Source organism: Vulpes vulpes, chromosome 15 (assembly GCF_048418805.1).
Source record: "Vulpes vulpes isolate BD-2025 chromosome 15, VulVul3, whole genome shotgun sequence".
Classification (NCBI taxonomy): domain Eukaryota; kingdom Metazoa; phylum Chordata; class Mammalia; order Carnivora; family Canidae; genus Vulpes; species Vulpes vulpes.
Genome location: NC_132794.1, coordinates 47,268,974 through 47,293,214, shown reverse-complemented (window position 1 = coordinate 47,293,214; position 24,241 = coordinate 47,268,974). Strand labels below are relative to the sequence as shown.

The following is a 24,241-nucleotide window of genomic DNA, read 5'->3' as shown; positions in this document are numbered from 1 at the left end:
CCTTCCCCTGGGGAGCTCCTTGCACCCTCCCCTCAGGCCCAGCCTGGGCGACAGCATCCCCATGTGGCCCCCATATTGTTCTTTCTCCAGCCCTTCAGCTTCATCTGACCGGTGATCACCCCTGGGGCTGAACTCCCACCCTGCCTGCCTACCCCAGCTCCAGGGTGACCAGGCCTCAGGCCTCAGGACCCGCCCCTCAGTCCTGAAGAGCACAGAAAAGGAAGCCCTGAGCAGGAAGTGCTGAGGCACAAGGGGTGAGGGCGGGGGCCTTGCGGAGGGAGCCTAACCTCCCCGGGAGCAGTGACCACAGCCCCCACTGAAGGCAGGTGGGAGGAGCCTGATTTAAAAGGCAGATGGGGCTCTGGCCAAAGCCCTGGGCTCCGCCGCTGGCCACTGCCACCCGTGGGCTACAAGAGTATCCAGACTTCCGGGCCGCTCGGGCGGGTGCCATGTGAGCCCAGCTTGGCTCTCCTCCAGCCGGGCCTCCTTCCTCCCTCCGCCTGCCCCTGCGGGCCTGTGCCTGTCCAGTCTCTCCAGAGAGGGCCGCTTAGCACCATGTCTCTGCTCAGCCCTGTCCTGCTGCCCCCCAAGGTGGAGGCTTATCTGAGCCAAGGGGAGCGCTTCATCAAATGGGACGATGTGAGTGGGGCAGGGGTGTGGGCTGCTGGGGCACTGGGGTGGTGGGTTGGTTTATGTCTGCTGGGACCAGGCGCCTGTGAGGCTTGGCCAGGCAGCTGATAGAACAGCCTGCATAAACAAACCTGGGGGGGGTGCCCCTGACTGCATGTCCCTGGACTGCTGGGGCTCGGGCTCTGCGTCTGGATGGGACAAGAGGATGAGCTGCCTGCGTGGTCACAGAAGGGAATTTCTTTGGGTTTGGGTCTGTGGTCCCCCAAACCACCAAGACAAGGGTAGGGGGATCCTGATCTCAGCATTAGTGGGAGGAAAGTGCCCTGGAGTTGTGACAGTGCCAGAAGGTCCCTAACTCCTAGCACAGATGCCCCCACTATTGCTCTTCCCCATAGGGCTCTGCCCTAGCCCAGGGAGGTCCCACTCTCCCCTGAGCTGCTGTGGGGTGGCCATAAAAGGTGGGGGAACCCTAAGTGAGAGCTGGAGGCCTCTGCTCCTGGGCCTAGGAAGGAACTGATTGACTTCTGCTTCTGCTAGCTTCTTTCAGCTGAGCTCCCAGCCACCCGTCTGTCTGCAAGGAAACGGGGAAGCTGCTGTTTTGCTCTGTACCTCTCTGTCTCTACTGTCTGTTCCTTCTCAGACTGGGGCCTGCTTCCCAGACTCTGGTCCTCCTCACTCCTGAAAATGTTGTGTTGTGATAAGTCGGGGATTCTCTTGGGCAGGGAAATGAGCCATCTAAGGCCTTTTGTGAGGCTGCATTAACGGAATCACAGTGGGCTGGTCCCAGCAAGGGAACTGGAAGTCTCTGGGGGAGAGGAGGTCTTTAGGGCTGCCCATCCTCCTTCCAGGTGGTATGAGGGAATTCTGGGTCTGTGAGTTAAGGCACCCTGGGGCTCTTGGCCATTCTGGGCTGCACAAGGCTGAGTAATGTGGTTGCCATGACTATGGGTAGGAGGCCCCTGGTTAGACGCTTTCTGCTTCCCTAGGAGTGGTGTGGGCGATGTGGCATGGTGGTGACATGTCCCAGGAGAGTGTGGAAGGAGGGAAGTGGCTCAGAATGAAAAATGAAGTGGCCTCTCTCAGTTCCTCTGGGAAGTGTGTGTAACCTGATTGGATGGAGGGTCATTAGGGGTGGGGGCATGCTGTATGGCTTTCTGTGCAGGCCAGTACCTGTGTAGTTGGTTGCCCCACTCCCCACCCTGAGACAGGGCACGGCATGTCCTGAGAATCCTGACCTCCAGGAGCAGGAAGCTCCTAAGCCTTGTCATGGGGCACATGTACCCTTGAGACAGGGCTCTGCTCAGAATCGCTTTGCCCAGTTGGCAGCTGATGTGGGTATGTCATGTCATGTTGAATAAGCACAATGCAAAAGATGTAACCAACTCCCAGCTTAATTTTGCCTCCCATGGTCCCTTTACAACATATTTGGTGGGAGAAGCTCTTCTGCCCATGGAAGGAAACTCAGCCAGTCACAAGACATTCCATTTGCTCTTGGGTCATAGACAATCATGCTATGGTCATCTTACTTCATGAAACCCAGTCTTATTTCAGAAGCCAGTTATAATTCAAAGCTCAAATCTTATGACACCTTCTGCCCTCCTCCTTTTAGGAATGGTTTTAGGCAGGCTATAGGTGCTCTGCAAAGGCCTGCAGCAGGGTTCCCTGATCTTCCTCCAAGGCCTCCCCACCATGGGGTACGGGGAGGGAGGTGTGGGGGGTACCAAGTTCCGAATTGAACAGGTGCTATCACCAACTGCCTCATGCTTTCGGAGGTTGGAAGAAGGTTAGGCTTATTCTTTCTCTGGTGGACATTTTTGATGATTCTGCTTAAAGTGAGGAGAGCCTCCCCCACTGAGCTAGTGATCCCTTACATAAGGATCCTTCTTCCATCTCTGTTTCAGAAGGTCACTCAAAATTATTTCTTCAGCCCCTTGAAATCCATTTATGACCTTCAATTTCCTGTGGCTTTGGACTCTTTCTTTCTCATAGGCCCACTCTGGACCCCAGCACACACTCTTGTGTTCACTGCCTGAAGGGAACCTGGGATTTGGCCTCATCTAGCACAACCAGGGTCTCAGTACCTCTGATACCCAGTTTCCTGGGCAAGAGTCAGACCCCAGTCTACTTTGCCCCACAACTGCAGGGGTGACCAAAGCTTTCTAAGTACAGTTGAAATCCCTCACTAGGCTTAAAGTGAGGGGCCAGGGGGCCCCTGGGTGGCTCAGATGGGTGGGCATCTGACTATTGATTTTGGCTCAGGTCATCATCTCAGGGTCTTGAGATGGAGCCCCATGTAGGACTCCACATTCAGTGGGGAGTCTGCTTCTCTCCTCCCTCTGCTCCCCCCCCTTGCTTGCACTCACATGCACATACTCAAGCTCTCTAATAAATAAATAAATAAATAAATAAATAAATAAATAAATCTCTAAAAAAAAAGTGAGGGGTCAGGCACTGCCAACCCTTCCTTGAGGAAGAAAGGGAGTGGAGCTCCAACACTGCTTTCTCCAAAATTAGCCTCCTCACAAAGTGTTTTTTATCCCATACTCTAACTATCCCTGGCCTGAGAACCTTTCTTTTGACCATTTCCTTTGTAAATTCTGCACTTGGTCTGGTTTGTGTGCAGCAACTACCATGCCTCGTTGGAAACTTCAATTTTATGATCTTGTTTTATATGCATATGAAGACCATCAGAATGAAAGATAAGCCTCTGTGCTCTGTGAGTGGAACAAGAATTTAGAAGCGAGTTCGTTGATCATTCACTGATTTCTTCAGCAAACATGGAGCACTGAGCTCATGGTCTAGCATATAAGCTTATGGTCCAGCTTATGCTGCAGCACAGGCTTGTTTCTCTGGAGTCTATAAGCCCTTGGGGATTTTCTGGATGGGCTCCTTGCTGTGCAAACCACATACACACTGTTGTAGCATGTTTCAGGGAAAGCTTTTCAGAAGAGGAGAGACTTGCTCTTTGAAGGTATTTCAGGCAGGGGAGAGTGGGATTCTTAGGCTCGGAGGTGGGAATGAGCTTGGTGCCCATGGGACACTTGGATGGGTTGGCTGGGGAGTGGTTTGTGGAGGGGAGGATGGGGCATGTGGGAAGCTAGATAGCAGGTGCATTGCATAAGGCCTGGATGCACAGGAGTTGGGCTCTTAGCTCTCACCTTGCTGGTCAGTTTTCCAGGGTGGTGGCACTCTTGTCTTGCCAAGAGACATTCTACCCCTTTGGCTAAGCTGTGGCCCTTGAAAACAGGGAGAGGTCGGGACCAAGACCCTCTTTGGGGTCTAGAGGGAGAACCTCTGTTTGGGGTTTCAGAGGAGAAGCCTCCTCTCTTTCAGAAATTCTGTCTCTAATTCTCTACTCCTCCCCAACCCTGATTTGGAGGTTTTAAGGCTTGTGCCTAACCCATAGCTCTGGAGAACAAAGAATACACCTGCAGATTCCCTGGCCAGCCACCTCCCAGGGAGATGGTGAGCTCTGAAACCCCTGGCCTAGCCTGGGCCAGGGAAGTTTGGTCTGAAGTCTCAGCACAGAGAGCTGACCCCTTCTATCTTTTTTTTTTTTTTTTCTGTTTATTTGTCTTTTTTGTTTGTTTCTTTTTCTTTTGACCACCTCTGTCTGTAGGAAACCACGATAGCTTCTCCGGTTATCCTCCGTGTGGATCCCAAGGGCTACTACTTATATTGGACATATCAGAGTAAGGTGAGGCAGCCCCTACTTACCACAGCCTGGAGCTCCTGCTGATCCACTGAATGAGAGCAGCCTTTTGATAGTGCAGAGGTGGAGGTGTAAATGCCTGTGGAGTAGGGAATGACCTGGAGGGGTGGCTCTGGGGGCTTTCCTGTGGGCAGCAGCTATTTGCCTTGGGAGGGAGGATGCTTGCATCCCTTGGGGAGAGAGGAAAAAGCACTGCCACTGGAGGCTGATTCTCTACCTGTGGTACTGGGAAACGTGAAGGCTCAGAGAGATCAAGAAGGGTCTCAGCACCTGGATACAGGGAAGGGAGGGGGAACTTGAGGAGAGTCCAGGATAGTGAGGGCAAGACCACAGGCCACAGCTCCTGAGTGGCCAGGGGAGGGATGGACAGAGGAAGGGAGCAGGTTCACCACGAATAGGGAGAACCTGATGGGGGGAAGGGAAGGTTGGGGTCCAGGCTACCCCAGGTAGTGCTGGCATCTACAGAAGGCAGTTGGCCAAGATGTGAAGGGGTGCTGGAAGTTCTCTCCTCTCTCCTCTTCATTTTTGACTGACTTTTCTCATCCCTTCTTTGCTCCTGTTGGGCACCCTCCAGGAGACGGAGTTTCTAGATATCACCAGCATCAGGGATACCCGCTTTGGGAAGTTTGCCAAGATACCCAAGGTAGGTAGGCCCAGTGGCAGCCCAGGCTCAGCACAGGCACAAGCTCCATGGGGAGGGCAGGAGTCCCTGTGGGGGTGGAGAGCCTGATCTCTGGAGCGAGGGGAAGCTTTCCCAGGCTGGGCAGCAGGGCCTTCTCCCTGAGTTGAGGAAGGGATGTGGCTGCTCCTGAGCTTGTCAGAGCTCTTGGTACCAGGAAACCATGAACAGAGATATCATGTGGCCAGGTCCTGCCCGCAGAGCACCCCAGACAATCTGAGAGTGTTGCTTGTGCACATCCCCCACCCCATCTTGTTTGCTTCTATTTGTCTAATGCTGGTAGGAAAACTAGAGGAAGGGATTGATGGGAAGCAGGATTCCATGAGACTGGAAGCTAAGAATCCATTTTCAAATGAAAAATGGCAAGCAAAATACAAAGAACTCTCAGGCTGCATGCTGGGTTAATCTCTTCCTGTGGGCCCTCCATCCCCACTTCAGCCCCTGGACTCAGGGGTGGGAAGATGCTGAGGCCTGTGGCTCCCCACTCCCATGCGGATGGGATTCCCCCTAGGTGGCCACAGTTCTAGTGCAGTGGGGAGGGACAGGGCAAGCCACAGTGGGCAGGAATTGGGGCACACTTCTGATACTATGTCACCGCTTGCTGCAGAGCCAGAAGCTCCGAGAGGTCTTCAACATGGACTTTCCTGACAACAACTTCCTGCTAAAGACACTCACCGTGGTGTCTGGCCCTGACATGGTGGACCTCACCTTCCACAACTTTGTCTCCTACAAGGAGAATGTGGGCAAGGTACACCTGGGGTGCCAGGCCTGCGGCTGGGCTCCTGGGGTAGCCTGGGCTTCCAACAGGACAGGCCTGGGCTGCAGGGGGCGGGGGCACCTGAGTGCTCAGGGGTCTGACTGCCATGCTCCGGGGTCCTGCAGAACTGGGCTGAAGACGTGCTGGCTCTGGCCAAGCACCCACTGACGGCCAATGCTTCCCGTAGCACCTTCTTGGACAAAATGTAAGTGCCTGCCTGCCCAGTCTTAGGGTGCGGGGCTCGGTGTGCCAGCCTCGGGGCCTTAACAAGCTGCTTTCGGCCCTCACCAGCCTGGTGAAACTCAAGATGCAGCTCAACCCCGAAGGGAAGATTCCTGTGAAAAAGTGAGTTTTGCTAACTCTCTCCCTGCACTTCCATCCAGCTCCTCAAAGCCTTCCCTCTCTGGGTCTGACCCCTCTGTCTGCCTGGTGGCTTTCTCTGCTCCTTCAGTTTTTTCCAGATGTTTCCTGCTGACCGCAAGCGGGTAGAAGCTGCCCTCAGTGCCTGCCACCTCCCAAAAGGCAAGGTGAGTGGTTCTCCTGGCTTGGCTCACCCCCTCATCTGAGCTGGCTGGGACAAAAGGCCAGCGTGGCCAGGCTCAGTTAGGGGCGGGGGGGGGGGGGGGGGGGGGGGGGGGGGGAGGGGGGGGGCGGGAATGATAGCACAGCATGGCCAACAGCCTAAAAAGCCAGTTAACTCTTGAGCACTGGTTTCTGATACTAGGCACAGAGACAGATCCAGGGGGGTGGGGATGAGGTGCCTGAGTCCAGAACAGGTTGGTCTACTCCCTGGGAGGCAGTGGATGGTGGACTGTGTTTAGGGCAAGCAGCCAGGATGGGTGCATGCTCATTGTGGTGGTCTTGGAATGAAAGCTGAGAGTGAATGTTCTGGCCTAGAGGAGCAAGATAAGGTCAGCAGGGATGGAGGCAACCTCCAGGGATCTGAAATGTGGGGAAGGGGTTCGTTCTGCAGAACGTGTGTGGGATGTTGCCTCTGACCAAGAGTCGAAGCTGCCAGGACATAGCCTTTAGTTCAACACATGAAAACATGATTTTCCCCCCTCTGATTAAGTAATTTTTTAAAAGATTTTATTTATTTACTCATGAGAGACACACACACACACAGAGGCAGAGACACAGGCAGAGGGAGAAGCAGGCTCCATGCAGGGAGCTCGATGTGGGACTTGATCCTGGGTCTCCAGGATCATGACCTGGGTGAAGGCAGACAGTCAACCGCTGAGCCACCGAGGCATCCCTGATTAAGTAATTTTTAATGACAAGTTGTATGTAGGGTCATCCACAAGGGGCTTTATATAGATCACGAAAAGGAGCCCTCTGGGTAGATGGATGCAGCCCCAAGCCCAGTGTTTGTGCCAGGCTAGGGGAGTGGATCTCAGACCCTTGCGTCCCCTTGGCCAGAGCTTTCATATAGGGCACCACCTGCACCTCATGGAGTTTTGTCTCCTGATAAGAATTGGTAATGTAATAAGTAAATAAAAGTCAGACCTCATCGGTCACCTGTTCACATGGGCCCCGGGAAGACTACTCCCCCTCAAGTCACGGCTCAACCGAGCTGGTGACTCCTTGATGCCATCAGTCACAGGAATGCAAGTGTGGGGTTGGAAAGAGGGTAGGAACGGGCTCCTGTCTCCTGAGCTCCCACCCTGGCCAAATCCTCATTGTCGGCTCTCCTTATGTCCCAGGAGGAGTCATTGAACCATCTTTGCTTGGAGCAGATGGGTCCAAGACCCAGTCTTAGGGAGGTACAATCTGGCTCTCTTGTTCAGACTCTGCTCCAGACAAAGACTGATGTTGACCTTCCAGTATGATCCTGGAAGACGTTTAATGGGTTTTTCTGGGATGGAACACAAAGGCACAGAATCCCTGGAGACCACTAATCTACTGGCAGTTTCTATTTCTATAAAGTTGCCTAATCTGGACATCATATAATATGTGACCTTTGACATCAGGCTTCAGTCATTTAGCATAAGGGTTTCAAGGTTCTTCCATGTTGTAGCACATATTAGCACTTTGCGCCTTTTTACTGTTGAGTAATATCCCAGTGTTCAGGTATACCACCTTTTGCTTCTGTGTCCATCAGCTAATAACATCTGGGTTGTTTCCACTTTTTGGGCATTTTGAATAATACCACTACAAGCCTTTGTGTACATGATTTTGTCTGGACATATGTTTTCATTCTCTACACCTAGAGGTAGACTATTTAGGTCATGTGGCAACTCTGTATTTAAAATTTTTGAGGAATTGCCAAACTGTTTTCCAAAGTGACTGACCATTATACAATCATCCCAGCAATGTACGAAGTTTCCAGTGTCCTCACTGACACTTGTTATTGTCTGTCTTTTTAAAACTGGACTCATCCTATGGGAGTGAAGTGGTATCTCATTGTGGTTTTGATTTGCATTTCCCAAATGACTAATGAGATTGAGCATCTTTTCATGTGTTTATCGGTCATTTGCATATCTTCTTTGAAGAAATGTCTATTCAAATCTCCTGCCTGTCTTTCCATCGGGTTATCTGCCTCTTTACTGTTGAATTGCCCCTTCCTGGATATTTGATTTGCAAATATTTTCCTTTATTTTGTGGATTATCTTTTCACTTTCTTGATGGTATCCTTCAAACACAAAAGTTGTTAATTTTTGGATGAAGTCCAGTTTATCTTTTTTGTTGTTGTTCCTTATGCTGTTTAGGGTCTGTAGCTATTAAGGTTGAATTGCCTATTTCTCCCTTTGGTTCTGTCAGTTTTTGCTTGTTCATATGGGGGCTCTGCTGTTAGGTGCATTGTTTTTATTCAAGTTGCCTCTTTTGGAAAATTTATCCTCCACTTGAAAAAAAGAAAGAGAAAGAAAGAAAGCAAGAAAGAAAGAAAGCCCACTGCTCTGGCAGCAGCACCGCTTGCTTCAAACCTCTCCTCCTCCCTGCTCTGGTCATTCCTAGTTCCAATCCTGCTCCAGCCAACAGACTAAGCCAGTGTCCAGGTTCAGGCGCGAGGCAAACCAGCTAAGCATGTGCTCTGCTCAGCAACCAGCATGTTGAAAAGTGGGTGCTCGGGAGCATACTTGATGCTGCTCTGCCTGCCCTGAGCCCTCCCTCTGACAGGCTCCCTTGCACAGGGCTGGGCCTCTTTTGAGGTTCTTAGCGCTGAGAAGGTGAGTGCAGGAATGATCATTCTGTCCCCCCAGAATGATGCCATCAATCCTGAGGACTTCCCAGAATCTGTCTACAAGAGTTTCCTCATGAACCTCTGTCCTCGGCCAGAAATAGACGAGATCTTCACTTCTTAGTGAGCTTCCTCGGCTGGGCTGGGCATGGGGAAGGGCTAGTGGCTAAAATCCCACTTGCCATGCTGGGGATTAGATGGCTTCTCTGGAGAAGGCAGTTGTCCGTGCTCCCCAGCCCAGGAGCTATAGACCTGTGCCCTCTCTGGCCTGCAGCCATGCCAAGGCCAAACCCTACATGACCAAGGAGCACCTGACCAAATTCATCAACCAGAAACAGAGGGACCCCCGTCTCAACTCCTTGCTGTTTCCACCTGCGCGGCCTGACCAGGTGCGGGGCCTCATCGACAAGTATGAACCCAGTGGCATCAACGTGCAGAGGGGTGAGGACTAGGGGAGCCCCTCCTCTCCATGGGCCTGACTCACTCTGCGGGGGCTGCGGTCCTGACAGCTGTCCCCTGCTCCCCAGGCCAGCTATCACCTGAGGGCATGGTGTGGTTTCTGTGCGGCCCAGAGAACAGCGTCCTGTCCCAGGACAAGCTGCTACTCCACCACGACATGACGCAGCCACTCAACCATTACTTCATCAACTCCTCACACAACACCTACCTGACAGGTGACCAGGGTGGCCTCATTGGGACCTCTCCTCTTCTGGTGGCTGCTCCTCCTCCCTGAATCCATCCCTCACATGGCTTGCCCAGGGGCTGGGGAAGGACAGACTGTTGGAGTGGGCTGGGGCGAGCGGGCCTGGCTTTGAGCGTGCCCCTGCCTCTCCCCTCCGCGCTGGCTCAGCCGGCCAGTTCTCTGGCCTCTCCTCGGCGGAGATGTACCGCCAGGTGCTGCTGGCTGGCTGCCGCTGTGTGGAGCTGGACTGCTGGAAGGGCAAGCCCCCTGACGAGGAGCCCATCATCACCCATGGCTTCACCATGACCACAGACATCTATTTCAAGGTAAGACTGGGTGTGTGGAAGCTGGTGGCAGTGGCACAATGTCAGGGCCCTGGGCTCAGGGATCGGGGGAGCGGGTGAAACAGAAAGGAGGGATGGTTGGGAGGCCTCAGACCAGTGAGGGGACTAGAGGGGACCAGAGGAGACAGCACTAACAGTGGCCCTCCAGTTCTATGTGTATTGAAATTGGGGAGTAGAGAGGGGAACCCCTGAGGGCAGGGTGAGAAATGCTGGATCTCTCCACCTGGGACCCCTTCTTTTCCAGGAAGCCATTGAAGCCATTGCAGAAAGTGCCTTTAAGACCTCCCCCTATCCTGTTATCCTGTCATTTGAAAACCATGTGGACTCGTGCGTATCACACCTGTTCAGCCTCATTCTCCCCCCTGCCCCCACCTCCTGCTTCCAGCTGCCCTCCCCCTGCCCTCCCTGATTGTAGTCATGCCCTCTGGCTCTCTCTTGGGTCTCGACACAAGCTCCTGGGGACCCCAGGTTCTCCTGCCTATGTCCCTGACCCAGGTCAGGGGCCCAGAAGGATGGACAAGAGGGGGGTGGAGCTGCTGGATCCTACCACACTCCTGCTCCCTACAGACCCCGCCAACAGGCCAAGATGGCTGAGTACTGCCGGATGATGTTTGGGGATATGCTGCTCACAGAGCCCTTGGAAAAGTTCCCAGTGAGTGGACTTTGATGCGGCACATCTGGGCCTGCAGGCTGGGGGCCTGGAGCCGTGTGGGAGCCAAGTTAAGGAGGCAGATGTCCCTGAGGATGTTGGGATTTACCTGGGAGGACTGTGGGGCCTATCATTTACCATGTGTCAGACACTATGCTGGCCTTTGGGGGTATATTAGTGACAAGGACAGAGTCCCAGCCCCCCAAAAGGTTGCTTACTTTTAGTGGAGAGACAGACAAGTAACCGGGCCATTGCAATCAGTGGCTTCTATGGGAGTACTTGGGGATCAGAGAAGGATTCCTGGAGGAAGGGGTGACAAGCTGAAATCTGAGGGGAAACCGGATTTATCTTGGTGAGAGTGGGGAAAGAGTATTCTAGGCAGGTGAGGGAGATGAGTGTTGCCTGAGAAACTGGATAACTTGTGTCGGGCAGGAGCGCAGCACATGATGGGAAGACTCGTGGGAGGTGAGGCTGAAGAAGCGTGCAGGTCAGATGGAGCCTAGCTCGGTGTGAAGGAGCTGAGGCTTCACCCTGAAGGTGTGGACATGGTCCTGACCCTCTCCCCTCTCCCACAGCTGAAACCAGGCATCCCTCTGCCTAGCCCTGAGGATCTCCGAGGCAAGATCCTCATCAAGAACAAAAAGAACCAGTTTTCTGGCCCAGCAGCCCCCAGCAAGGAATCCGGTGGGGAAGCTGAGGGAAACTGCCCACCTAATGCCTCTGTGGGTGAGGGCACAGGTGAGTCAGCCTGGGAGGGGAAGGGTCGCAGTCGGGGAGCACCTAGAGGGGGAGAGAGGGGCTGGGCCCAGAGGGGATGTGTAGGGGCCCCAGTCCCAGCACTGATGGAGTGTGTGTGGCAGTGTGGCCTGGTGAGGAGGGGGAAGAGCTGGAGGAGGAAGAGGTGGAGGAAGAGGAGGAGGAGGAGTCGGGAAACCTGGACGAGGAAGAGATCAAGAAGATGCAGTCGGATGAGGTGTGTAGGCAGCCCCAAGCCCCTTCTGCTGTCTCCACTGCAGAGACCCCAGGCGTGGGTGTGGGCCACCTCCCTGGGTTCTGCACTGCCCTCCCCTCTCCTCTCCAGGGCACAGCGGGCCTGGAGGTGACAGCCTACGAGGAGATGTCCAGCCTGGTGAATTACATCCAACCCACCAAATTCATCTCCTTCGAGCTCTCTGCCCGTGAGTGAGCTCGGGGTGGGGGATGTTGTAAGCTGGCAGTTGTGCTCGATTCGGGAGAAGGCCCTTAAGAACTATGTCCTGACAGCTGAGCAGCTTGATGGGGGGTGGGCAACGAGGAGGGGGTCCCCCCTTCCTTGGCCTCTGGGCCCTATCTATAAATAGCCGGCACAGGAGTCAGGCAAAGGGCTTAAGTGGCAGTGGCTCCCAGGTTCCCGGTGCTGTACTGAGGAACTTGGCACCAACCAGAATGCTCTGGACTGTGTCGGTGACAGCTCGGCCACTTATGCCAGGCCATCTCAGCCCTGTTGGCCTGGGGCTCCTGTAGCCTCCTACAGATTCTGTGGCTCCCAGAGCTGAATGGTGTCTTGGGTTGGTCCAAGCCCAGGAGCCCCGGCCCCGCTGGGCATGAGAACTCCTGGGAAGGGCCACAGGCAGAGAAAACTGGCCAGTGCACATCTGCCCCTTGCACCCTTCCCTTTCTGTACACAGCCATGCTACTGAACTTCACCTCCTGACACACACACACTGCGCTCTTCCCATCTGTGCGTGCCCCTCCCAATGTGAATTCCGCTTCCTACACATGCTTGTGCAGCGTATACCTCTACAACACTAACTCCTCATCCCTGCACCCGCAGTCCGCAGCCCCACCTGTGCCCACCCATGGCCTCTCTGACTCCGTGTCTACCTCCCAGCCCTACCCCCACCCCTCATGTTCAGCCATAGCTCATGTGCTCACTCTCTGCATATTACAGTGTATTCCTAACGCCCTGGGCTCCTTTCCTCTGTGCCATCCAGGGCATGTGTCCCTCCCTCTCCAGGACCGTGGCACATGGCCCATCCCTGGGCATGTCTCCTGCACAGACCATGACCTCCCAGCATGCCATGACTCACACAGATCTGCACACCAGCTTGGCCCCTTACACCCTTGGGCCTCAGTGGAAGTGCTAGGTTGGAGGGATCGCCGTTCTAGAGGGAGCCACCCCAGAGGGAGGGCGGCCAACCTGACGTGGACCCTCTGCCTTTTCTCACCCACACAGAGAAGAACCGAAGTTATGTCATCTCGTCCTTCACAGAGCTCAAGGCTTATGACCTGCTCTCCAAGGCCTCAGTGAAGTTTGTGGAGTATCCTTGAGGCCTCCATAGCCAGGGTCCCGGATGGGGTGGAGGGATGGGGAAGGCCTGGGGACAGGGCTCACAGAGGGAGCTATGGGGTCCTCCTGGTGTGGGTGGCCTTGGGCCAGCTCCTAAACTCTGGGCAGTTACAACAAGCGCCAGATGAGCCGCATTTACCCTAAGGGCACCCGCATGGACTCTTCCAACTACATGCCCCAGATGTTCTGGAATGCTGGTTGCCAGATGGTTGCCCTCAACTTCCAGACTATGGGTGAGGGTACTCCTAGGCCCCTAAGAACCTTCCCCTGTGCCCTGCCTCTCCCACCTTCACCTCATTCCTGGGGGGGGGGGGGTGTCTTTAGAACAGACCAGTGTCCTGATGTTCCTCTAGGCTGTGGCAGCCCGTGTGGGCATGTGAGTGGTTAGGGATATAAATGCATTAGCTCATGCCCATACGACTGCACGTGCACCAGTATGCACGTGAAGACGCCAGTGTGCTGGCTTGGGTTCTGGCTGCTTTGCCTGAATGGGCCTGTGGGAACCCCAGCCTCAACCCCCTCTGTGATCCTGGCCCAGTTGTGGCTTAGCTCCCACTAACTCCAGGTTGCAGAGCCTTCCTGAGAGATGAGACACCCTCAGGAAGGAGGCTGGGTCATGAGAGATTGTCATTCTCACAGTCCAGCCAAGCTCCCCATTCACAAGACAGGAGAGGCTGAGAGGTGTGGGAAATAGAGACCGGGACAGACCTGGGGCTGCACCGTCCTCACTGTGTGCTCTTGTCCCTCCAGACCTGCCCATGCAGCAGAACATGGCGCTGTTTGAGTTCAATGGGCAGAGTGGTTACCTCCTCAAGCATGAGTTCATGCGCCGCCCAGACAAGCAGTTCAACCCCTTCTCGGTGGACCGCATTGACGTGGTGGTAGCCACCACCCTGTCCATTACGGCAAGGCCCTGGGGTGGACAAGTGGCTGGGAGGGCTGGGGTCATGAGGAGAGAGACGCAGGAGCTCTACTCCTGCACTCCCAACCCCCTCCCCTGATATCCTGAAAACTTCAGCCCAAGTCAGTTCCTGCAGTAGCAAGTTGCCTTGGAAACTGCCTCCTCCTCAGCACTGGAGGCTGCCTCTTGGTCCCCATGGAAACCAAGGGGAAGGGCTGAGGCTGGGGTGGGGGAGGGGAGAAGAATAGGCAGTGAGGGGCCTACAGGAGCCCCAGGCCCTAGGGGAGGGGAGGGGAGGAGAGGGGAGGGCTCTATTCCTTCTTTGCTTAGGGAGTGAGGTGGGGAGGCCCACACCTCTTCTCTGAATGCCGGAAGCACCCAGTGGCCAAGGGCTTAGCTGGAACCCTTGCGCCACACAGCCTCAGCTGGATGGGGCTCTCCACAGTACCCAAGAATGGATGCTTCAGCTACAGGAGCTAGAGGCTCCAGGTGGGAGGGAAGAGCTTGGGTGGGAGAGCTGATGCCAGCCTCCCATGGGTCCCCACCCCCAGGTGATCTCTGGGCAGTTCCTGTCTGAACGCAGTGTGCGCACCTATGTGGAAGTGGAACTCTTTGGCCTTCCTGGGGACCCCAAGAGGCGCTATCGCACCAGGCTGTCACCCAGTGCCAACTCCATCAATCCTGTCTGGAAGGAAGAGCCTTTTGTCTTTGAGAAGGTGGGAAGCTAGGGCAGGGCAGGGGCTACGGTCCGGTCCGTCCCTACTTCTTGGCCTCTACTCACAGAAAAGAGGAACTAAAGAAAGGGACTTCCTTGATCCTCCTCCTCTCTCTACCCTTCTGATTTTTAAGAGTCCAAAATCCACATTTATAGAAATTTACTTGGAGAGCAAGTTTTATGTGTGCACCCGTGTATATGTGTGTGCATGCAAATGTGCATGTGTGTTCATCTTAAGACGAAAAGTAGAAATGTGAACTCCCAGTCCAGGGTACAGAGTCCTGTGGAGCACCCAGTTTAGGGTACAGAGTCCCAGTCCAGAAGGTCTTTTGCCCTGACTGGATACTCATTGGTAAGGCTGTCAAGGGCTGTCTGCACCAGGACCCTCGAGCCCTGGGCTGCATAGCCAGCCCTTCTCCCCCGTGTGGACCAGCCAAGGCATGAGCTAAGAGGATGCCTATGTGTGTGGCCTAGAGGGTGCCCTCTGTCCTCACCAAATCTGGTAACACCTGCCACGTTTTCACACTGATGCTAAGACTTCTGAAGCCAGGGAGGTGGCTTAGCTGGAGCCACCCTCTCCCCGTCCCAGCTTGTCCTGTCCCGAACTCTCCCTAGATCTTGATGCCTGAGCTGGCCTCTCTCAGGGTGGCTGTAATGGAGGAAGGCAACAAATTTCTTGGACACCGCATCATCCCCATTAATGCCCTGAATTCTGGTAAGGCTGGAGTCCTGTGCTGTTGCTAGCTGATCTGAGATGAAGGTCAGTGTTAGGAGGCTGTCCAGAGGGTAGAGCAGCTTTAGGGAGGTGGCCCTGAGAGCTTACCTAATCCTCTCATGTTAGCCTATGGAGTGTGGCAAGAATAGGAAACTGACAGAGGTAGGGCCTCTGCCCACCTAAGAGAATGTCTGTAATTTTCTGGAACTACTGGGGCAATTTCCCACGTAGCTGATACACTGGGCACTTAAAATGAGTGATGGGCTGATAACACATTCTCAGTTAATCCTAACAATAACCACATGAGGTAGACCTCATTCACTTCATTTCACAGCTAAGGAAAATCTCAGAGATTTAAAGTAAACTGCCCGAGGTCACACAACCAGGAAGGTGCAGAACCAGACTCAGACTCTGGCCTCTCAGATTCCAAAGTCAAAGGTCTTAAGTACCAGGCTGCTCTTGTGCAGTGCTGGGTGGCGACAGGCATGGCTTACTGCCCACCTGTTATGCCCAACAGGCTACCACCATCTGTGCCTGCACAGCGAGAGCAACATGCCCCTTACCATGCCTGCGCTTTTTGTCTTCTTGGAGATGAAGGACTATGTACCTGACACCTGGGCAGGTAGGTGGCCCACAGTATGCTGGGAACCCAGGTCCATTCCCCCTCTCTCTCCTGAAGCCAGCCCCCAGAGTGGGGCAGGACAGCGTATCCTGCAATAGATGAGGATGGGGGAGGCTTCCTGGCACGGGACCATACCAGGCCCTGTGATGCCCCTATGCACCCAGATCTCACCGTGGCTCTTGCCAATCCCATCAAGTTCTTCAGTGCCCACGATAAGAAGTCTGTGAAGCTCAAGGAAGCCATGGGAGCTCTGCCTGAGGTCTGTGTTACCTGGTCCAGTAGCTCTGCCCTCTCAGAGGGAAGATGAGGGAGGGGGCAGGGTCCTAGGCTGAGAGACCAGACGGAGACAGAGCCCTTGGAGCCTTGTTCCTAATCCGCTCTCCCTACACAGAAACCCTTCCCCCCTGGGAGTCCAGTTGCCGGCCAGGTCAATGGGCCATTGGCCCCAGTGAGCAACGGATCTGCAGGTATGCACTACAGGGTCCTCCCACGGACTGGAAGGGCCTCGACCTTTCCAGTGGTACCCACAGGACCGTCTCCCCAGAACAGACTTTCACCTGGGATGGGAGTGACTTTGCAGGAAGCCTTAGCGCTGGGAAAGTGTGCTGCAGGGGGCCCATAGTGCCACCTCCCCAGGGGGCGGGGAGGAGCCGACCAGAACCTGGCACCCCAACCCCCCCCCCCCACCTCCGGGCACCTGTCAGCCCACCCTGTGGCTCTTGCAGCAGCCCGGGCCAGGGCCAGGGAGGAGGCCGCCAAAGAAGCTGCGGGTAAGGCCTGGCGAGTCCGAGGGATCTTGGGAAGGAGCGCGGGGAGGGTCCGGGCCTCCTGGGGGGCTCCTTGGCGGCGGCGCACCTCACCCCGGCTCCGGCCTCCGCAGAGCCGCAGACCGCCAGCCCGGAGGAGCTGCAGGAGCTGAAGGGCGTCGTGAAGCTGCAGCGGCGGCACGAGAAGGAGCTCCGGGACCTGGAGCGGCGCGGCGCGCGGCGCCGGGAGGAGCTGCTGCAGAGGGGCGCGGCGCAGCTGGCCGGGCTGGGGCCGCCGGGCGCGGGGGGCTGCGGGGGCCGCAGGCTCGGCCCCGGGAAGGGCTCCCGCAAGAAGAGGTACGGGCGGCGGGCCCTCCGCGGCGCGGGCGGGGGCGGCCGGCGGCTGCCAGGGGCGGCCGGGGGCTCAGCGCCTGCCCCCTCGTGGCCTCCGCAGGACTGTGCCCTGCGACGAGGCTGCCGGGGCCGCGCCCCAGGAGGACCGCGAGGGCCCCGAGGGCGCGGACGCGCGGGCGCGCGAGCTGAAGGACCGGCTGGAGCTGGAGTTGCTGCAGCAGGGCGAGGAGCAGTACGAGTGCATCCTGAAGCGCAAGGAGCAGCACGTGGCCGAGGTGCCGGGGGGGGGGGGGGTGGGGGGGGGGGGACGACCCCCGGGGACCCCAGCCCAGCCAACGGCCCTCCCCCCTCCCCGGCAACCTGGGCAAAGGGCTTCTCCAGCTAAGTCTGTCCCTGCACTTGCACCCCCACCCCCACCCCCACCCCCACCCCACAGCAAATCGCCAAGATGATGGAGCTGGCCAGAGAGAAGCAGGCTGCAGAGCTGAAGACCCTCAAGGAGACCTTGGAGACGTACGTACGACTGCCTCCCACCCATGCCTGACTCTCACCTCCCAGGAGGGCTCCGGCCCCACAGAACATCTTCCTGATACCTGTCTCTCTGCAGTGACACTAAAGAGATGAAGAAAAAGCTGGAAGCCAAGAGGCTGGAGCGGATTCAGGCCATGGTCAAAGTCACCTCAGACAAGATGGCTCAGGAAAGGTGAGCCCTGGAGGGAGGCCCAGGACTCAAACTGCAGGGTGGGTCTGAGCAGGGACCATTCCAGGTGGGAAGGGACCTCCCTGCAAGTGGATCCTGACTCGCTTTCCAGAGATGTGCCTGTCCCCTGGCTCTGGAAAGTTAACCCCATTTCTGTTGCCTCTGATCAGAGTGTCCTTTGGGAAAACACAGAAGCCATCACCCTTTGAGCAGAGAGAATTTCAGGGAAAACCAGTCATACACACAGGGAGGTGAAACCTTGGGACACCAGCTTCCCCCTGCCTGCCGTGAAGGACAGTGTGTTTTAGTGAGGAGGCCCTCTCCTCAGACAGCCCCTGGAGCTCCCAATGGCCCCTCACCTCCTCTTTGGTTCCTTATGATTTATCCCGGCTAGCTGGTTCTACCCTTATGGTGGAGTTCTCATTTTGTCTACACCCTGAAGAGACCTGGTCTTACCCAACCCTTTCTAGGGGCCTCCTGCCCTCTCTGAAACTCTGATCACCCCAACAGGCTGAAGAGAGAGATTAACAACTCCCACATCCAGGAAGTGGTGCAAGTCATTAAGCAGGTGTGTAAGAGCTGAATCCTTCATATACACACACACTCAGACACACTTGCTCACACCCTACATAGGAGGGAAAGGGTGGCCCCAGGCCTTTACATTGCCTTTAGGAGGTGTGCAGTCAAGAGTGGTCCATGCAGCCAGGGATGGGAAGAGGCAATGAAGGGGAAGAGGAACCCCCAAGCTTTCCCAGGGTCCTGGTCTTTGTGTGGAGGTTAGAGTACTGGCCCAAAGGGATCTGTCTCTGGCCAGCTGCACTGGATGGAAGTGATAGGGACTAGCTGGCCAGGGAAGGATGGGATTGGTGTGGGTGGCTGGGAGGGAGTGAGGGGGCTTCCTGAAGCTCCAAGGTGTCAGAAGAGGAAGGAAAGCCCTGCTGAGAATGGATCTAAAGTTCCCCTTGGAGTATTTTTTTTTTTTAAGATTTTATTTATTCATGAGACACACAGAGAGAGGAAGAGACACAGGCAGAGCGAGAAGCAGGCTCCATGCAGGGAGCCCGATGTGGGACTCGATCCCAGGACTCGGGGATCATGACCTGAGCTGAAGGTAGACGCTCAACCACTGAGCCACCCAGGCGTTCCTCCCCTGGGACTATTAACAATAAATTTATTTATTTTTTAAGATTTTATTTATTTATTCACAAGAGACAGGTCTGTGAGGCAGGCAGAGACATAGGCAGAGAGAGAAGTAAGCTCCATGTGGGAGCCTGATGTGGGACTTGATCCCGGGACTCCAGGATCACATGCTGGGCCAAAGGCAGATGCTCAACCACTAAGCTGCACTGAGGGGGGCACTTGACGGGATGAGCACTGGGTGTTATTCTGTATGTTGGTAAATTGAACACCAATAAAAAATTAATTTATTAAAAAAAAAAAAAACACTAAGCCACCCAGGCATCCCTTAACAATAAATTTAAAAGAACTGTTTGAAGGTTAACAAATTCACCCGAAGTCTTACAGCTGGTTACCTGGGATTGTAGCTGCACTCCAAGCCAGGCTGCCCGTCTGTGCTGTCCTGATTCCCTGCCTCTCACTCCTACCCAGATGACAGAGAGCCTGGAGAAGCACCAGGAGAAGCTGGAGGAGAAGCAGGCAGCCTGCTTGGAACAGATCCGGGAGATGGAAAAGCAGGTGACAGAGACTACCACCCTGGCGGTCAGCAGAGTTGGCCCACCCTGGGAGCCACCAGTCGGGAGATGGGTGGGGGCAGGAAGGGGACTCAGCCCTCACTGGTGGGCTGCAGGCCCGGTTCCCAGGGGGTCCTGAGGCCCTTTAAGGGGAGGCAGCTCTACAGATCCCTCTGCTTGGTTGGCACCCTGTTCCCTGAGAGGCTCCCCGATGGCCTCCACTACCCCTCACCTCCCACCTCGGTCTCCTGGGAGCTCTGAACACACAGGGCATCTCCTTGTTTGACTGTCCAGGGGAGGGAGAGTGGGCAGCTGGCCCCTCCTGAGCCAGGCGGTGGTCTTGCTGTACCCACAGTTCCAGCAGGAGGCTCTGGCAGAGTACGAGGCCAGGATGAAGGGCTTGGAGGCCGAGGTGAAGGAGTCCGTGAGGGCTTGCCTTAGGAGCTGCTTCCCCTCTGAGGCCAAGGACATGCCTGAGAGGCCCTATGAGGCCTTCCGGGAGCTGTGTGAGCAGGACCCACTCGCAGCAAAGGCAGGTGCCCAGGAGAGCCGCCTCTGATGCCCTCATCTCTCTGGGACATTCTGTAAGGACATTCACCCTTCTCTGGGATGTGGTTCCATACCCCCCGGAGGAGAGGCCCTGGCATTCGAAGGATGTGGGAAGCTGGGGCTCTCTTGGACTCCGGAGCCCCTTCCTCAACAGCCAGGCTAAAGGAGGAGGCAGGAACCAGGTAGCATCAGGGCAGGGGCCCATTTGAGGTTTAGAGGTCCTCTCCAATCTGACTTCCTACTCCTCATCCTTCTTCTCTGCCTCTGAATAAGTGTCACATATTTGTTGAGGGCAAAAGGATATGGACTGGAGGCAGGGAATGGGGTCCTGGCCTCACTCTACCTTCCCTAGTGTGCAACTAGGGTTGCCCCACTCTGGACTCTGTCCTCACTTGGAGGGTTAGGTCTAGCTGCCTGGAACCTCCATTCTAGCACCCCTAGTTCAAGCAGGATCAAACACCAAACCTTCCTGCTGTGAGGTCCCGTCTCAGACCTGTCCTGAGCTGGCCTCCTTGTCAGTTCCCTAATACAGAACCCGGCACTCTGTCCAAGCTTCCTGGGGACGGCTGCTTCCAGGATCCCAGGACGAGGTTGCTTCCCTGGCCTCCTGCCTGTGGGGGATGGGAGGCTGACTTGGAAAAGCTGCCTCAGCTGTCTGACCACTGAGAGGACTGGGCTTCTGGCTAGTAGGAGGGCTAAGGAAGGCCTTTGAGGCACTCTCCTAGGCCTGGGGGGGGGGTTATTTCCTAGTATGTATCCCCACTCAGGCTGCCTTACAAGGTCAGCATCATTTTCTTTCCTGACTTTGAGATTTATTTATTTTTCTCTTTCTTACACCTACTAAAGAGAGCCTTGTCCCAATGTTTCATGCCTAAGCCTGACCTCTGTTCTACAGCTAAGAAATGGGGGGCAGGTGGTAGTATGCTCCTAAAATGAAATGGCCTGGGGAGAAAAAAAAAAACCTGGCTGCTGAAGCCCAGGGTGAGGTCCCTTCCAAAGCCCAGTGGAATGGCCCTGCTTCTGGGCATGAAGGGGATTCACTCCTCTTCTGCCTACCCTGATGCCACAACCACTGGAAAATGAGGTCATCCCTCTTCTCCCCCCGACCCATAAGTGGCCCTTCCTTGTCTCCACCCTCAGGGCTGCAGCAGAAGAGCCTAGTGCAAGGGGCCCCCCTCCCTCTTGGGAGCTGTGAACCTCCAGGCCACCTGGGCCCCTTTAGGCAGACTTAGAGTGGTCAGATTCTTAGGTGGTTATGGTTGAACCCAACACTTGCTCTAAAGGGGTTTGTGGACAGCTGTTCACTGCACCTATGGCCATAGCCCCAGATCCCAGATGGGAACAGCCACTGGCTTTGGAGAGGCCAGGCGGGGATTGATTCTGGGAAGAGGTTGTTTTCTTTTCAGAGTTATAACAAATGCCATTAGTTCTGAGCACCTGTGCCTTCAGAAAATAAACAGAACCACCGCCCTCCATCCCTCTGGGGGCCTGACCTCTGGGATCCTAGCATTCCCTGGTTGCAGGTTGAGACTAGGAGTCCTCATTCACAGCAGTAAGTAAGTCCTCATTCACAGCAATTCACCCTGTCATTGACGTGCCCGGCTTGCAGTCACACTGGATGCAGCCAAGGGTGGGATATTCATATGCCAGAGCAGTGCCCTGTCTTTAGCCCTCCTACTGGGCACTCAACTGCCCCATCTCCCTGCTGACCCAGGGGCAGAACCATGCAGGGATGAGGATCCAGGCTAGAGGAATTCAGTGGCCCAGGTACATGGGCATATGCCAAAGAGAGCCCACTGGGCAGTCCCCAGCTTTTCCCAATGACTGCTGAAAGGAAGGAGAGACTGCCCTCCCATAGCCTCTCAGCCGGCCGGGCAGTCTTTGGGCCCCCCTTGTGGAGCGGGGAAGCCCAGAAGCGGGCTAGACTTGCGGTCCTGTCTCCTGGAGAGGCCTCTGCACAGCAGGTTGGGGGCTTCTCAGGAGGTCAGGCCCAGTTCCCCACCTCCCTGTGTTCTGCCCACTGGGAAAATGCTGGAGATGAGTTACCCTCCAGCTGCAGGGGATGTGCAGAGGAGTTAATGCCCTCCCCGAGGGCCCCAGTAGGTGAATTCCTGCTGTCTTACCTGTGGGGCTGGGCCAAGCTTCCCTATCCATTCATTGTGCCTCAGTTCCACCTTTTAACATCAAGAGAAGGGTCTCTGCCCAGCTTCTCAGTCCCTGACTCAGATACCAGAGTCCCCTGCTGACTCAACACCCCCCGGCACCCCCCCCCCCACCCAGCTCTCTGGAATTCCCAGCCATGTGCCACCAGGCCCAGCCCTGCTGAGCTGGTGCAACGTGACAGGTTGAGGGGGCTGGTGACACTGGAGGAGGAAAGAAGGGGGTCCCGGAGGGGGCCAGCTGCAGACAGAGTGACAGACTGCAGACCTGAGCCTAGCACCCCTGGGACGAAGCCTTTTTGCCAGCCTGGGGCCTGCAAGGGGAGAGGCTCAGCAGGTGGAGGGGAGGGGAGTGCCCGGCGCCTGCCTGCTCCCTGCCTCAGCTCCATCTCCTGTCAGCCTTCAGCTCCCTAAGCGACAGCTTCTAATTCCGGCTTTTGGGGCCTCCTGCTCTGCAGCACATGCTCAGCTTTTTTTTTTTTTTTTTCTTTCAGTTTTGCTATTTCTTTTCTGTTCAGAACATACTGAGCCTACAGAAAAGTCAGAGCAAAGGCTCCAGGGCCTGAAACCTGGCACTATCCCCCCATCCCGCCATGGGCCTGGCTGGGTTGGCAATGCCAGGGGGTGCGAATGCTCTGGCTGCTGTTTCTATAGAGTAGCCAGCCTGGCGCTCCCTGACAGGGACTTGTGCCAGCTCCTCTGCTTCCCTGGAACTGTCTCCATCCACCCCAGGAACAGGGACACAGATGAGGCAGACTTGTCCCAGAGAAGCTCACATGGAGGAGAGGCCACAGTTCTTTCGGACCAAGCAGGTGTCCATTCCATGTTCCCACTGCTTCTCTCCTCCACCTGGGGTGTGTCACCATCCGGCTTGTCAGGCTAGCCTGCCACACACAGATTGCACGGTTACCTCCTTCTCTGACTCTGGAAACAGAAAGAAGGGAAGAAAGCAATTTCCCTCATGCTGCAGAAAAGGGAAATTGAGTCATGAAGGGAAGGAAAGCCTTTCTTCTGGGGAGTAGAGGGAGAGCTTTCCTGCATCCTTACTGAGGTGGGAGAGTCTATACCCACCTCCAGGTGACACCCCAGGTGGGGGGCCCCCATGTCTGGGGTGGGGGGTGAGATTGGGCTTTCTACACTCTGAATAACCATGCAGCTCTTTCTCTGATACTCTCTAGCTTGATCTTGCCGGAAGCAGGCAGGGCTAGTATTGTCGGCTTCATCTTGCAGACAAGACTGTGCAGGCCTGGAGCCACACTCTGGTAAATGCCTCTGAACTGGGACTTAACTCCGAGGTCAAACGCTGTGCCCTTTCTGTGACACCATGAGAAAAACCTGGCAGAGCAGGGGGATTAAGGAATGCAAAAAAGATAAAGGGGATCGGTGCTTGACAGTATATACAGGTCTACATTACATGCGCCCCCCAGAACGGAGAGAAGAGGGAGCCCCTGCTCCAGGGCTGGGCCCAGGATGCCAGGTGGGCATCCCTGAAGCCTAGAAGCCTGGAGTGCAGGGCCCTGTGTGCACTTTGCTCCTCCTCATCCATCTGGGCCAACTGTCTCCTTCCCAGAGACAAATCCTCTCCTTGCCCAGAACTTTCCCCCCAGCAGTTCCTGCTGCAGAGCATCTCATTGCGGCCCTGCCCAGGCTCGGGACACCTTCATTATTTCCCTTATTTCCTGCTGTCCATAGGAAGGTACTTGGTAGAGCAGCCCTCAGTACTATCCCCTAGAAGTTTTTCTTGCTTCCATGTCCTTGCCTCAGTAACCCTGTCTGGAATGTTCTCCTTCTTTCCAAAGCAGCCAGATCCCCACATCCTTGAAGACCACCTCAGAAGTCCTAGTTTCAGACTATCCTGGAGCCCAACCCCCCACCCCCCAACTCCACCTTTTCCTGCACGCTCTGGCTTGGTTTTCTATTTAGCAGATGCATTCAGCGCTCGGTAGCCTCTACTGGTCTTGTCGTGCTGCTTGAGAGGAAGGTCTCTTCCACCTGGAACCGAACTTCCGTATTTCCTACACCTGGGAACCCAGTACCTGGCTCACGAAGTCTCAGTAAATTCTGTCGTTGAGAACGGATTGACTTCCTTACACTCTACAAGTATTCATTCCACCCCTGTACACCTGCCC

General features: G+C 55.5%; 1 protein-coding gene across 6 annotated transcripts; it reads left to right on the top strand.

The window, feature by feature from the left end:
- Window positions 1-232: 232 nt before the first annotated feature.
- Window positions 233-24,190, top strand: PLCB2 (phospholipase C beta 2). 6 transcript variants are annotated; one of them, XM_072738251.1, is made up of 32 exons: window positions 233-639; window positions 4,250-4,327; window positions 4,917-4,985; window positions 5,629-5,769; window positions 5,904-5,983; window positions 6,070-6,123; window positions 6,230-6,305; window positions 8,979-9,079; window positions 9,231-9,397; window positions 9,484-9,630; window positions 9,807-9,964; window positions 10,227-10,309; window positions 10,550-10,634; window positions 11,207-11,369; window positions 11,492-11,604; window positions 11,713-11,809; window positions 12,847-12,931; window positions 13,069-13,193; window positions 13,711-13,865; window positions 14,413-14,577; window positions 15,192-15,291; window positions 15,809-15,913; window positions 16,078-16,172; window positions 16,305-16,380; window positions 16,642-16,683; window positions 16,794-17,016; window positions 17,114-17,288; window positions 17,450-17,526; window positions 17,621-17,716; window positions 18,224-18,281; window positions 19,322-19,408; window positions 19,760-24,190. In XM_072738251.1, the coding sequence occupies exons 1-32, from the start codon at window positions 556-558 to the stop codon at window positions 19,961-19,963; spliced, it is 3,564 nt and encodes a 1,187-aa protein (XP_072594352.1). In that variant the 5' UTR covers window positions 233-555; the 3' UTR covers window positions 19,964-24,190. The 6 variants fall into 6 exon arrangements, 5 of the variants coding, with proteins under 5 accessions (XP_072594352.1, XP_072594355.1, XP_072594354.1 ...); XM_072738254.1 differs by having other exon boundaries at window positions 16,639-16,683; window positions 24,039-24,190; XM_072738253.1 differs by having other exon boundaries at window positions 16,639-16,683; window positions 24,036-24,190.
- Window positions 24,191-24,241: the final 51 nt, after the last annotated feature.